This window comes from Rhinoderma darwinii, chromosome 7 (genome assembly GCF_050947455.1).
Source record: "Rhinoderma darwinii isolate aRhiDar2 chromosome 7, aRhiDar2.hap1, whole genome shotgun sequence".
NCBI classification, from domain to species: Eukaryota; Metazoa; Chordata; class Amphibia; order Anura; family Rhinodermatidae; genus Rhinoderma; species Rhinoderma darwinii.
Genome location: NC_134693.1, coordinates 39,803,453 through 39,818,972, shown reverse-complemented (window position 1 = coordinate 39,818,972; position 15,520 = coordinate 39,803,453). Strand labels below are relative to the sequence as shown.

The 15,520-nt window shown below is 41.8% G+C and overlaps 1 protein-coding gene across 1 annotated transcript in view; it reads left to right on the top strand.

The window, feature by feature from the left end:
- Positions 1-15,520, top strand: part of BRDT (bromodomain testis associated) — a 76,504-nt gene that overhangs the window by 9,714 nt on the left and 51,270 nt on the right. The window contains exons 3-4 of the mRNA XM_075833223.1: positions 13,028-13,165; positions 14,462-14,606. Coding sequence (XP_075689338.1) covers positions 13,028-13,165; positions 14,462-14,606 — 283 coding nt within the window. The remainder of the gene's footprint in view (positions 1-13,027; positions 13,166-14,461; positions 14,607-15,520) is intronic.

Genomic DNA, 15,520 nt, shown 5'->3' with positions numbered 1-15,520 from the left:
TACAGCCAGAAGAGATGGACGCTCCGCAGTCCTCAGGTCACCTATGGATTTACAAGCATTCTGTGCCACACTGGATATTCCTTCACCGAAATTGCCTAGTTGGGATCTCGTTCTACCCCCTCCACCCGTCTGGCACAAAGTCCTGCAAAAAAAGAAATCCACCACACCGGGGGACCCTATTATCGACAGAGGTCGCAAGTCTCCAATCCAGAGATAAAAGAGTTTGTTGCGGGAGGCAACTACTCGTATATGCACTGTTTAGTGCACAATCCGCATTGAATTTTTTCTTTATTCTTATGTTATGTGTTATTTTTATTTTTTTTAAACTGTATTACACCCATATAGGTGGTGGTGGGGGGCTACCAGACCAAGTCACCAGATTTGGCGGACCCTGGAGCAGAAGTTGCTGAGGTGGGCTCCGGCTGCGTTGACTTCTAGGGGCACTTATCCCCTACGGAGACGATTCATTTTCCTAGTGCATTTTATGCACCTAGTGTTTTCACTGTTCGTTATGCATAAGAATCAATTGAATTATTATGTCTCCATATGGAAGGTACTTTCCATTCATAGTCAATCGTATGACTTGATAGCGCACTGTTACTGTATATGTTTATTGCTTTTACTTTACGTGTTTTTATGTCTATGTCTCCCCTATCCTTCCCCTTCTTTCCTTGGATTCTGGTCTTCTACTAGGAGATATCTTCAGGAACATGGCTCTGGAGAGATGGAGAGGAACTACGGTCTCTTACCGTCCCGCTATAGATGCAGGTTGGGCCCTTCTTGGGGGTTTATATTCAGGTTTGATTTGCCGACTTTAGATCTGTCATGGCGCGCATAGTTTCTTTAAATGTTAAGGGCCTAAACTCTAATGTCAAACGGAGATTAGCGCTCAAAGAACTAAAATGCTTGAAAGCGGATATTGCATTTCTCCAGGAAACGCACCATGACAGATCTGGCTCCTTTAAATTTGCCTTGCCCCACTTTCCTATGGTATACACGGCGACACAAAATAAGAAAAAAGAGGGAGTTGCGATTCTGGTCTCTAGAGACTGTCCGCTGCAAGTTAATAAGTCCATTGTGGACCCAATGGGTCAGTATGTTATCCTGGTGGGGACAATGAGAGGTGTTACTCTTACGCTATGTAATATATATGCCCCGAATACCTTGCAGATCCCTTTTCTGGAGAAAGTGTTCGCCAAACTCTCGCGCCTCCCGTCTAACACTCTCATCATAGGTGGGGACTTTAATCTCCCCGTGTCCGACGTGAGGGACAGACAATCCCTCACTACGCCCACGCCATCATCAGACCTACGCAGACATACCTTAGCCTTTCGTCGCCTGATCCGTAAATATAATCTATATGACCTATGGAGGGTTTCTAATCCTTCGGCTAAACAATACACTTTCTATTCCCACCCACACAATACTCACACACGGATAGACCTCTTTCTGGGTAACATACCGAGCCTACGCTCTACATCCTCGGCGGACATTGGCCTTATCACATGGTCAGACCATGCACCGATTATGCTTGACCTCTGTTCAGATTTACAGACTACAAGGCAATGCCACTGGAGACTGAACAAAAGGCTGCTTAAATACCCGATACATAGGGATGCTCTTAAGAACCACATTGACTCATATTTTACCCTTAACAAGAACTCAGTCCCTACGTTATCTACAATATGGGAAGCCCATAAAGCAGTTCTCCGGGGGCATTGTATCTCCATTTCTTCTCGCCTCAAGCGAGACACGAAACAACAACAGATAGACTTGACAGCGACTCTTACCGCCCTAGAACGTAGAATGGCCATGTCTCCCTCTACATCCACTCTCCGTCGCATTATTGAGGCGCGGAGTAAGGATCTCTCCATAGCCAAGGTGGAACGATTATTATTATGTACTACGAGCAGGGAAATAAGGCACACTCACTACTGGCAGCGCAATTACTTAACCACTAACTACATTCGACCCCATTGGCGCTTAAAGACTCACAAGGTCAGTTCCTCTTTGACCCTAAGCAACAGGCCGATCTATTCCACCAATATTATACAAAGCTATATTCCCTCCCGTCTCAACTCCCTACCGACCCCACTGCCCGAACCCAGTACCTCTCGGAATATCTAAAATCTTGCTCTCTCCCCACTCTTACAACATCGGACATTGATATGCTCAATACACCCATCTTGTTAGATGAATTACAGGACACGATCAAAGAACTCCCTAATGGTAAATCACCGGGTCCTGATGGCTTCTCTTATCTCTATTACAAAGTCTTTCAGGATTCTCTAACTCCACACATGATAGACCTCTTTAATTCCTTCCTGTCGGGGGAGCAGATACCCCCCTCAATGCTTCATTCTTTTATCATGGTTATTCCTAAACCGGGGAAGGACTGCTCTGATTGTTCTAACTATAGACCGATATCGCTGCTGAATGCAGATTTAAAAATATTCACCAAGATTTTGGCCAATAGGCTGGGCTCCCTTCTGCCCGGGTTGATCCAAAAAGATCAAGTGGGATTTGTCATGCATAGACAGGCGGGGGATAACACTAGAAGAACTATAGATCTGATAGATGTGATCAATAAATCCGAAACATTGGGCCTACTCTTGAGTCTGGACGCTGAGAAAGCATTTGATCGATTAGACTGGTCCTTCCTCTTCGCCACTCTAGCGACAATTGGCATTTCTGGCCCTTTTCTTCACGCGATACGTGCACTATACTCCTCCCCGAACGCAACGGTAAAATTGCCACATGCTACAACTCAAAGCCTCTCTATCTTCAAGGGTGCCCGCTCTCTCCCCTCCTTTTTGTGCTTTGCGTAGAGCCACTGGCTTCCTATATCAGGAGAAATCCGGATATTCAAGGTATCATGGTAAGAGATAGGGAATTTAAAATATCCCTCTTCGCCGATGATGTCCTCCTGACTGCGCAATCCACAAATCTCCTTGCCCAATCTACATTCGGTCCTAAAAGAATATAGTCGACATTCTGGTTATAAGATCAACAACTCTAAGACAGAAGCCTTACCGATTAATCTGGCACCCGTCACTTATAGCGACCCTGCAGTCTTCCTTTAAATATACTTGGAAGACGGACACAATAAAATACTTAGGCACTCAGATTTCTAGTTCATATGCCTCCCTGTACAAACATAATTATGCCCCCTTCTTTCAAGACCTAAACAAACTCATATCTAGATGGTCTGTCCTGCCCTTGTCTTTTTTCGGCAGAGTATCGGCGGTTAAAATGACTATCCTACCAAAGTATCTATACCTTTTGGAAACCCTTCCGGTTCCTATACCACGAAAAGACATGTGCAAATTTCAAACGACTCTTTTGAAATACATTTGGGCGGGTAGACGACATAGAATCCCAAGCTCAGTCATGCTCTCGTCTGTTATGGCGGGTGACTTAGCTGTCCCAGACGTTTACCGGTACTACCTGGCGGTACATTTTGAGAAGGATCCCATGCTGGACCTCACTAAGGGCATATAATAAATGGACTGAGATTGAGAAATTATGGATCGCACCTACACACCCGAATGCTTTGTTGTGGTCTGGAACAGCGGACACCCTGACGACCCCCCTCCTACACTCAATGATGTTCACTAGGAATATTTGGAGGATATCTAAAGCGAAGTATGCACTGTCTTCCTCAAAATCCCTAATGACACCCTTCCTATATAATCCTTCCTTACCTGTGAGCCTTACTACAAAAATGTCCCAGCCATGGTCGAGAGCCGGTTTATTTAACTTTGCTGACATAGTAGACCCCTGTCAATGAACGATTTTACCGTTCTCGACGTTGCAAGCTAAATATAACTTACCAAACAACTCCTACTTCAGTTATATGCAAATCACACATTTTGCTAACTCTATGCGAGCGGAATCGTGTTTTTATAAACCCACAGCCTTTAAAATGCTCTGTAAAACGACTGTCTCAACTAGGGGGTTAATATCAGGGATATATACTATTATTGCTGATTCGCCTCTTCAGGAGACGGCCAGACATGGCTATATGGCCAGGTGGGAGGCATACCTGGGCAGGGAGCTCCCCATGTCGCTGTGGCAAATCATCTGGTCCCAGGCAGCAAAATCATCTCTGTGCAGCTTATAAAGAAAACCAATATAAAATTTTGATGCATTGGTATCATACTCCGGAATTCCTCCATCGCATTTTCCCTTTGGTATCGGATAGGTGTTGGAGATGTCACAGCGACGTGGGGTCACTTCCTCATATCTTTTGGGACTGTCAACTAATAAGGCCCTTCTGGAGGGAAGTTGGAGACCTTATTCAGGGGGTTCTGGGGGTTAGACCCCCAAGGCAAGCTTTGACCTATCTTCTAAATGTGCCACCGAAGGGATGGGGGAAGGTCCAGTCCCGGTTGCTTCTTCATATACTTACAGCTGCGAAGTGTCTTATTGCGGCCAATTGGAAACGCAATACTCCTATGTTGAATACCCTTCATAATAGAATTAGGGAAGTCAAGAGAATGGAATCACTGACGGCCTCATTGAATAATTGCGTAGATCGCTTTACAAGTGTGTGGAGGTTATGGGACATGTATGACTCCTCTAGACCACCATGATAGGGACCATTGCTCTCAAAGTACACTTAGGCCTAATGTATAGAATGACAGCTCCTGGGATCCATCTTTACCTTACCTTCTTCCTACCCTAGTGTATCTGTCTATTGTCATGTTATTTGTTGGAATCTTTTCTTATATCGTGTAGGTGGTGGATACTGACGTGTAATAGCATAAAGCTAAGCTTCGTATTTCTTACTGCATATTCCGAGCGGACAGTAGCCTCATCAATGTTTTCATAATGTATAAATAGATCTGGGATAGTCTGCCCATTGAATCCTTGTACTACATTGTGGTAATATTGTGTTGACCTATGTATGGACGATCAATGTAATGTACAAATTTTTCTTTTGTTCTTCCACTTTGTGCCTGCACGTCTGTATTTGCTACTGTTTTTTCTTTCTATGTTGATGCAAATGAAAATAAAAATATATAATTATAAAAAAAAAAAAGGTTTGCAGATCCAAGCTACACAGGATAGAGAGAAATTCTTCAACATATATTGTAAGATTTAGTACACTGTCACTTTGTAGCTATGTCATGTATCTCCATATATTACCTATGTGACAGAGGGTCCCATGGTACCCTCCAGGTGTACTTACTGGCCTGGAGTGTATTGTATCCTCTGCTATACCATGGCAACAGAGTGTTATTGCATAAAATGGCCTTTACAATCGCAGCAGTGGTGACTCAAATCTAGTTTTTATATTGGGGTCTGTGAGCTTCAAACTATATCTGTGTATAATACAACAATTAAATTTGTGACCGGTGAAGTAGATTGGTCAAGCCAACGTTGGTGCTTCTTGGAAAGCTTTCTTGTGGTATAATACTTGGGCAATCATATCTAGTAAGGGGGACTGTGATCTCCAAAATATTTTTAAAACGTCTTGATCTATTCTTCCAGCCAAATGTTTCTGACTATGTAATTAGTTAGCACTATAGAATCAATATCTAGATAATACCAGCTTATCCGCTTCATGTCTACTCTAGTAGTAATTGGCTTTTACGGTATACACAAGTAACCCCCTAATTCAACTCTTAATCCCGTTTTATCATTTTGATTGCTTCTTTAATAAATGTCGTCATGTTCTTAAGCTTTACGTGCAATCCAGCGATTAGGCCTACCCATCCCATCCTATCCTATTCTAGTTGTATGGGGTGTATATGTGTGAAAGGTCTGTACTAAAAGCACAATAATTACTTCAAATACTGAAGCTTGTGGGCATACAAGGGTCATCATTTTAGCGTCTTATTAAAACCATAACTTGTGTCTGTAAAGATTATGCAAGGCACATTAATTGTCTGGTTTTTGACAACTTACCCCAATTAGTCTGTTTTTCTCAGATTTGAGGAATAATTGACACAAGGGGTAAAGATAGAAAGGTTACCATATCAGCCTTGCAGCAGCTGAAGTATTTCATCACCATCATTATTTTTTATCACTTTTACCAAGTATTGTTAAAGCGGTTTTCTTACCGTAAGCATTGGAGGCATATCAATATCTGATTTGTGAAATCCGACTGACGCACCCCCCCCCCCCCTCCCCAATAACTAGCACAAAGGGGAGAAGTGATTAAGTGGGCCCCTTCAGCTGCTTTCCAAAACAGTGCAACTGCCAACTAGTGGCCTCATTTACTTGGGCTGTGTTGCAACTCCCGACCAAGCAATGAAAAAAGCTGAAAGTTGTGGGACTCCATTGTTTCTAGACATCCGTGGGTTGCCCAGCTGATGGATCCCATTGATCACACATTAATGACATATCGATATGCAATCAGTATTAATGGTGGGGAAACCATTTTAATGAGGTTTCCAACCTGAATTTATATTTATAAAAATATGGTTTCAGTGGCAATAAGATAGTAAGTCCAGCCAAGACCCTTTGCTTTCAATTGATCAATTCCACCTTGAGCTATAGATCTGCGTAGCCCGAGCCAGACCGGGTGCTAGGGGCGTGTGGTCTGACTGGTTACGGTAGGAGTGTATTTCAAACATCCGCACTCCCCAACATTAAGGCCTGATTCACACGAACGTGTTAAACGTCCGTGGGACAGCCGTTGAAACAGCGGCCGTCCCACGGACCTATGTAATTCAATGTGGCCGTTCACACAGCCATTGTTTCAACGGACCGTGTGAAGGGTCCGTGCGAAAATAGGACATGTCCTATCTTTTCACGCATCCCACCATAGACTCTCAACTATATGGGGGATGCGTGACATCGCATCCCGCAGCACTGAGCACGGATGCACCTCGGACGTGAAAAACTGTAGTTTTTCACGTCAGAGATGCGCAGTGCTCGTGTGAATCAGCCCTAAGTCAACTTTTCAGCTCAAAGCTGGCCACTGTGTTAACTGCAGTTTAGCAGTACCTACTCCATGCCTTTCCCCTTTCTCAGGCTGTGACAGTATCCGATTTTTATTCAAGTATATTTAGGTTGAACCCTCTTTAACGCCTTAAGGATCTGGCCTTCAGGACACAGCACGTTTTTTCATTTTGTCTTCACCGCCTTCCAAAAGTCGTACGAGATATATTTTTTTAAATGGTACCATTTTGGGGTACGTATAACGAATTGAAAAACAGCAATTCCACCATTTTTATTTACTTATGTCGTTCACAGTGTGGTATACGTACAATTTAGACTTTTTATTATAAGGATCGTTCCGATACCAATTTTTTGTTCTGCATTTTACTAGTTTTGCGTTGTTTTTTTTTTTTTTTAAATTTAGTCCCACTAGGGGACTTGACCTCTGTATTGTGTCTTGTTGCCTGCCAGTGTTTAGCTGACCTTCATTTGGTAGACCTGGGCATAGGCACATACACTTGGCAAATCTGGGGCCTTTGTTTGGCCCATGGTTTCTGAGACTACTCCTCTGCAAACCACGATTGTGTAACGGGATGCCGATGGCGTAAGAGAGGAAGCCTCTCACTCTGTTAACCTTTTTAGGTGCTACGGTCCTTACTGACCACAGCATCTAAGTGGTTAAAAAGCCGTGATTGGTGTTCTCTATGATCCAAGCCTTTTCAGCGGGATGTTAATTGTAAGTTACAGCTGGCATCTGCTGGTGATCACGCACGCACAGCTTCACGGGAATGACCCGCTCTCTGCAACATACTATTACGTCATGGGACGGGAAGGGTGTTTTATGGAATTCTCCGTGCTTGGGTAAATATGGTTAAAATAGCCTAAGCACGTGGGACCTAAGTCATAAAAATTGTTCTAACAAAAAGTTTGTGTTGCCCATAGCAACCAATCAGATTAAACCTGCTCTAGAAAAAAATTGAAGCTGTAAAGTTGGAAGTAGTGATCTGATTGGTTTCCATGGACACTATTTATCAAAAAGTTCACCCTCAAACATTTTCTGACCTGTCTGTGCCCTGCTAATCCAACTGATCGCTGGAACAACTAGGGCACAGGATTCTTTGGAGTGCTATGCCTCTTCGTCTTCTGACTCCAATATCTTTGCATTTGTAAGTCTGCAGTCAAAATCTCCCCCTTACCGCAGTGGACTGTAATGCATATGTGCATGCAGTTCTATTAAAGTGAATTAGAGATTGCGACAACTGACTCAGAGGCAACACTTTCTGACATGTTTCGCGAAGACTGGTGTGTCTTACACCAGTCAAAGTTAGGCCGCTTTCACGCGAGTATTATTCGGTCTTCTGTAGTGCTCTAACTCCAGTTATCATAAACGGCGGGGGGTCCAGGTGTTGTCCATAATACGGACACAAAAAAGCACCCTATTATGCTTGTGAAATAGCCTGAAGTAAATAGTTGTGATTTGCACCAAATTTATTAAGAGGCATGCGCATTAATAAATTTGACGCATTTTTAACTGACTGTCAGAAAATAAAATCTACACCTGCAATGAGTAGGCATAATTTCTGCCAAAATTTTGGCCATTTTAATACTTTTTTTTTTCTCCGTAAATTTGGCCTAAACCATGTCTCCTTTGCAATCATGTCTGCTTTTTTAGGTCTCTTTCTAAATTTGGCGAGTGATAGGAAAATTCTCATATTTTACAGCAAACTTGTTGCAAGTCAACCTGGAGGAAACTGCATAATAAATGTGGGCTGTTGTTGGTTTACATGCAAAACCTGCCTTGTTTTTTTATCCCTAATAAATTGTACCTCAATAACTATGTATAATGCTTCATGTAAGGGTTTGGAGTCCATGACAGAAGAAGTGGCTGATCACAGCTCGCCATAGTAGAGATCCAGAAGGTACAATCTCTACCCAAATGGTAGGAGTCAATAACTTTTTTTCTAATGCGAAATTTCATTTTTTTTATTTATAATGCGTCAGAATTCCTCTTTGGGTACTTTGTTAGTACTTTCTATTTTGCCCCAGACACCCAATAATATAGCGTTTTCTTTGAGAATGACTAATGAAAATGTCACATTTTATTGGAATATATACTATTTTTGTGATTTCCTCTAGTTTTAATTATTTTTAAGCAGCTTGGTAAAAGCCTATTTAATTCTAATTGACGGCGACTCCCATCTGTATTTCAAAGCTGTAGACAAGATAAATACTGGTGTTAGAGTGGGGCAGGTATTGGGGAATCTCTCAGTGGTTCCTATCTGTAGCAAAGGGTGGTAAAAGGCCTGCAGGGAAGGGGCATTCTTGTCATGTCTTTTTAACCAGCCAAGACTGCAGAAAATGTAATAAATTTACTTTGCTGGTTTTCATTGAAGATCTGTAAGGCCCATTCACATCTGTTCTTTATGTTTTTGGGTGACAGACTAAATCGGCATAAAATACGGAGAAGTAAAGACGTTTGAAAGTGAGGACAGGGGTCTTCATTCAAGAAAATACTGTATTGTGCAACATATGAAAAATTATTTTCGATTTATTTTCAGATCTGGCTCTATATTATGGCGTATTTCTGGAGAAACATGTTGGGACCCATGACTATCCATACAAGGATTTTTGCTACCAAAGTGTTTTTCCGACTTAATAGAACCTCACCCATCGAAAGAACAGGCTAGTTTTAGTCCCAGTCGCCAATACAGAGCAAGCTATACATATATTATATGGACAGAAGTTCTGTGAAACACCCCACTTAATCATTGAATTCTGGTGTTTCATTCAGTCCCATTGCCACATGTATACAAAATCGAGCTTCTAGCCATGCAATCTGCCTTTATGTGTGTACAAACATTTGTGAATGAATGGGCCACTGTAAAGAGCTCACTGAGTTAGACCGTGGTACTGTAGGATGTCACCGTTGCAATAAGTCTGAGAAATTTCTTCCCTCCTAGATATTCTACGTTCAACTTTGAGTGGTATCATTGCAAAGTGGTAGCGTTTAGGAACCACAGCAACTCAGCCACGAAGTGGCAGATCATGTAAAGTTACAGAGCGGGGTCGCTGAGTTGTGTATCACATAAGTCGTCAACGCTCTGCTGACTCAATAACTGCAGAGTTCTAAACCTCCTCTCGCATTAACATCCGCACAAAAACGGTGCCCGGGAGCTTCATGGAATGGGTTTCCACAGCCAAGCCGCTACATTGCAAGCCTTCCATCACCAAGGACAATGCCAAGGGTCGGATGGAGTGGTGTAAAGCACGCCGCCACTGGATTCTGGAGCAGTGGACACGTGTTCTGTGGAGTGATGAATGAAGCTCCTCTATCTGGTAGTCTGATGGACTAGCCTGGGTTTGGCGAATGTCAGGAGAACGTTATCTGCCTGACTGCATTGTGCCAACTAAAGTTTGGTTGAGGAGGGATAATGCTATAGGGTGTTTTTTCAGGCGTTGGCCTAGGCCCCTTAGTTTAAGTGATGAAAAATCTTAATGCTTCAGCATACCAAGACAATTGTTTGCTTCTAATTTTGGGGGACATTTATGCTGGAACAGAAAAGGGCCTTCCCAATACTGTGCCCCAGTGCACAAAGCAAGGTTCATCAAGCCATGGTTGGTTGTGGAAGAACTTGACTGGCTGCACAGAGCCCTGACCTCAACCCCATCAAACACATTTGGCATCATCTAGAATGGAGATTGTGATCCAGGCCTCCTCCCCCAACATCAGTGTCTGACCTCACAAATGCTCTTATGAATGAATTGGCAAAAATCCCCACAAACGCACTTGAAAATCTTGTAGAAAGCCTTCCTAAAAGAGTGGAAGCTGTTCAAGCTGCAAAGGGGGGACCAACTCCATATCAATGCCTATGGACTTAGAATAGGATGTAATAAAAGCTTTTGTAGGTGTCCCAAATCTTTGTTCATATAGTGTGTGTGTGTGTGTGTGTGTGTGTGTGTGTGTGTGTGTGTGTGTGTGTGTGTGTGTGTGTATATATAAAAAGTTGTTACATTTTTTTTTTTTTTACAAATTCACATTTTTTTTACAATAACCTCTTAAATATAAGGAATATATACATGTTTGGTACTGTTACGACCGTAACAACCTATCCAATAAATGTATAGCATCTTTAATGATGAACGGGAATTTTGAGGCAGATTTTTTTTCTGCCTATAAATTCCTCCGTTTGAACAGGGCATTAGAGTTATGGATGCTGTGCCAGCCACAGCCCGCCCAAATAGCCAGCCCCCCCCCCCCCACATAATTCTTCTCCTTGTCTCATGTAAGCGTTCCTAGCAAAGCAAAGAATCTACTGTTGTTGCTGCCACCTGCTGGCTGTACTTGTTATAGATTTACTATATAACACATCATATCATAACCAAACCGGTAAGTTGACCATGAAAAATCCTGCCAGGCTGAAAAAAAAAACAATTTGGCGGGAAACAAGCCGTGTGCAGCTTCAACCTATCCCTCATTTGGACTGATTCTGAGGCTTCAGGTGATTTGGTACCACAAACTTTAAGCAGATGTGAAAAGAAAAATGGCATCTGATATGATGCTGGGTAGTAGGGAAGTGTGCCTGCAGCTGCTACAGGGGGGTTTACATGACTTCCCTTGAGTTCAATAATACATTTATGGTCTGAATGCTCCTAACCTTTCCCCAGTGGTCGCTAGAGGCAGGACGCATGGAAAGAAGGGAATTCTGGAAAAAAACAATACAACTGTCTAGCATAAAAACTAGCTTTGTTGCCCATAGTAACCTATCACAGTGCAGCTTTAATTTTTCCAGAGCAGATTAAACGATGAATGATGAGCTCTGATTGGATTCTATGGACAACTAGACAGTTTTGATAAATTAGGTCAATAGACTCTGAACGGTGAGCTACTGCAAATGGCAGCTCCGGTTGAAAAACATAATGTAATGAACCTTAGATATCGCTATCGATGATTTTCAGGCCTATCGTAATTTCTGCATTTTGGGTGGAAATGCTCTTCTTGCTGTATGCCCCTTTCTAGGCTACATGCAGACGTTGCAGAATTTGATGCCCAAAATCCACTTCAAAACTGCAAATGCAGGTAAAACCGCCACTCAATATTTCGTTTTCAGGTGCAGTTTAAACTTTGGTGCAGATTTTGTTGCGTTTTTCTATAGCCTTGTCAGATACAATTCTGGAAACGCAAGATAAATTGACATGCTGCAGATTTTATATTCGCACTGAAGGTAAATATGCATGCGGAAAAATTCACGTAGATTAATTTAGTAAGGAAAATCCACGCGGTAAATCCGCATACTACGCATTTGTTCATGTGGCCGTAAAGTCTACATACCTCACCAACAACCTTATCGCTGTATAATAAAGCCTAGTTCACCCTGAGATTTTTGGCTCTGATTTTGATGCGGAGACTACATTGGAATCCACCTCAAATCTCCCCTCATTGGAGGCTTTTGACCGCTCACGGGAATAAAGTCATGCATTATCTTGGAGTCGTTTCCACCTCTAAACCGCCATTGAAATCAATGGGAGGCAGAATTTTTTTTAATTAGTTTTGGCGTGTGTTTTGATGCGTTTTTTTTTTTTTGTTTTTTTTGTTTTTCTTTTTTGCATTTCGTTAAAGGGGTTATGTGGGGACCAAAAATTATTAGCAGTGTACACACTGAAGTATGTGAGTACACTCACTAATATACATTCCGGTCTCCTGTCGCTCTGATTCTGAGATTTTTATATCCCTGACGGGGAATCGGAAGTCTAGTTGCAAAGTCTTCTTTGAGGACTATACGACTCTTCGTCATGTGACCGTTCTTGCTGTACTCTATGTACAAGCAGGAGCAGTTGTACAGGGAGTACATAGAGTACGCCTAAAAATACACATTAAAAAAAGTGTCCTAATAAAGCGTCAAGCGCTTGCATTTCAAAATCTGCCTCAAAAATCCTGATGGAATTTTGAGGCAGATTTTTTCTGCCTGACAACCTCTGTGTGAACGAGGCCTAATAAGTATGTATGCGTGTATTATCTATTCACATCTAATTATCCAGAATATTTGATAGTCCAGCAATTGTGTTAGATATTTTTGCTAACATCATCACGGTTACCTGGACAATTCATTGTTCTATTTCTGAATTATTTTTTTTGCAGGATTATTATCAAATTATAAAGAATCCAATGGATTTAAGTACAATAAGGAAGAGACTGGAATATAATTATTACCCAAGGGCTCTGGACTGCATGCAAGATTTCAATACTATGTTTACAAATTGCTATATTTATAACAAGGTAAAGTTTTTTTTATTTTTCTCTCCTTTTCCTGATCTCCTGCAGCTATGTAAAGATTTGACTTGCTCTGGGATTGCATCAAGGAACTTCCTGTCATGTGACCTCCATGCGTGAAGGTCACATGACAGGAAGTCACACGCAAAAAAAGTTGATATCTACAAAGTAAGGTGAATATCTGTACAGCACAATTTACCATTTCAAATCTATTGAATCACAGAACCCTCAACTATTTTCTATGTTTTCATGGGAAGATGAAATCACTTGGATAAGTAAAAGCATTCCCACATAAAGCGACATATTATATATATATATATATATATATATATATATATATATAATGTGGGTGCCGCCGCTCATATGTCTGCCTATGATAAGACGCCCACCCTCCCTCATTTCCCCCTATAGACTAGGCTGCTGGTAAGTAATCTTCATAATGAGACCACAATGGAATATGCATTTTTGGTAGTGACTACCATTATACCCATGTTTACAGAACCTATAGTAGTAGTCACTCTGAGGCCTTATTCACACGAACGTATAATACGTCCGAGCTATGCGCGTGGAAATCGCGCGTCGCATGGATCTATGTTACGGAATGGGGCCGTTCAGACTGTCAGTGAATTTCACACAGCGTATGTCCTATATTTGGCTGTGTTTCGCGCTGCACGCACCCATTGAAGTCAATGGGTGCGTGCAAATCGCGCTCGGCACACGGAAGCACTTCCGGGTGCCGCGCGTGATTCGCGCAACAGCAGTAAAAACAATGAATGAAAACAGAAAAGAACCACGTGCTTTTCTGTTTGTAAACATAAAACCAGAGGATCGAAGGATTAAACGGAAAACAGCGTTTCTGTTAGAATTACCATTTATGTCAATGGTAATTCTTTTGTTTCAGTTGCTTTCCATTTGTCGCTGTTCGCTAATCGGCAGCACAACTTATTTGGCAAAATGAATAGTCGCTAGTCGGCAGCACAACCCTCCGTCTAAACAGAGGATGTGCTGCGGGCATGATTGAAAGGTATGGGGACGAATTATCTCAATTGTTTGCCCTCATACATTAACGATTGTTGCTTCTTGTGGATAGCGCTAAGGAGCGCCGGTAGACGCGCTGCTTGTTTTCTATGGCTAGTATCAGGCCGTGTAAGAGCACCTTTAAGTCGTAATGCACCTGATCTAGATCAGAGATTTTAGCCATTTAGAACCATTTGTTGTTAGTTTGGCCGAACTAAATTTATCTTTTCAAGTATAATTCTGTTATGTCATGAAGTGAATATTTGCTCATACAATGTATTGCAGCCTGGAGATGATATTGTCTTAATGGCTCAAGAACTGGAAAAAGCGTTTATGCAGAAAATTGCTGAAATGCCCCAAGAAGAAATTGAACTGTCTGTTGTCGGAAACCGAGGCGTTAAGAACAAACTACGGACGTCATCTGAAGGAGGTAATCATCTGAAGTGAAGTATAAATTGATAGATTGTGGAACAGAACTTCTTATTTTGTGTAACTGCTATAATCTAGTTTTTTTGTTGCAGAACAATCTTTTTAGTAATACATTGGCGGGCTTTACTTGCATCTCTGAAATTCGCCTTCAGCTATACCACACGTACAGTACTGACGGTCCTCTGCTCCTAAACAAATGACCCAGGACTGATGTAACATAATTGGGCATAGAGTTAGATAAACATGGCTGCGTTCTTCCAAAAACATGCCACACCTGTCCACAGGCTGTGTGTGGTATTGCAGCTCGGCCCAAATCAATTCAATGTGGCAAAACTACTAGACACAACCAATGAACAGGTGTAGCACCGTTTCTGTTTTTATGATCCCGTACAACCCATTTTAGGTCCGAATCTCCTCATATCCACTTATATCAGCAGCAGGGACAGGAGTCAGTGAAACATTCCACATTTACCCCTTGGAGACACAGCCAGTATTGGCCTTGTGGACACAGCCCCGTTTTTCAAATACGACATGGCACTTTATGTGAGAATGCTTTTACTTATCCAAGCGATTTTGAGATTTTCTCGTGACACATTGTACTATGTAAGTGGTAACGTTTGGTCTATACATTCAGTGTTTATTTGTGAATAACCTCAAAAGTTAGAAAACATTTGGAGAAATTGGTATTTTTCAAAATTTGAATGCATCTGCTTGTAAGATAGATTGTTATTCCACAAAATATAGTTCCTAATTACCATTTCCCAAATGTCTTTATGTTGGCATAGTTCTTAAAATGACCTTTTATTTCCTGGGACGTTAGAAGGCTTCGAAGTTTTTAGCAGCAATTTCTCACTTTTTCAAGAAAAATACCAAAAGCCATTTTTTTTAAGGACCAATTCAGGACTGAAGTTGCAT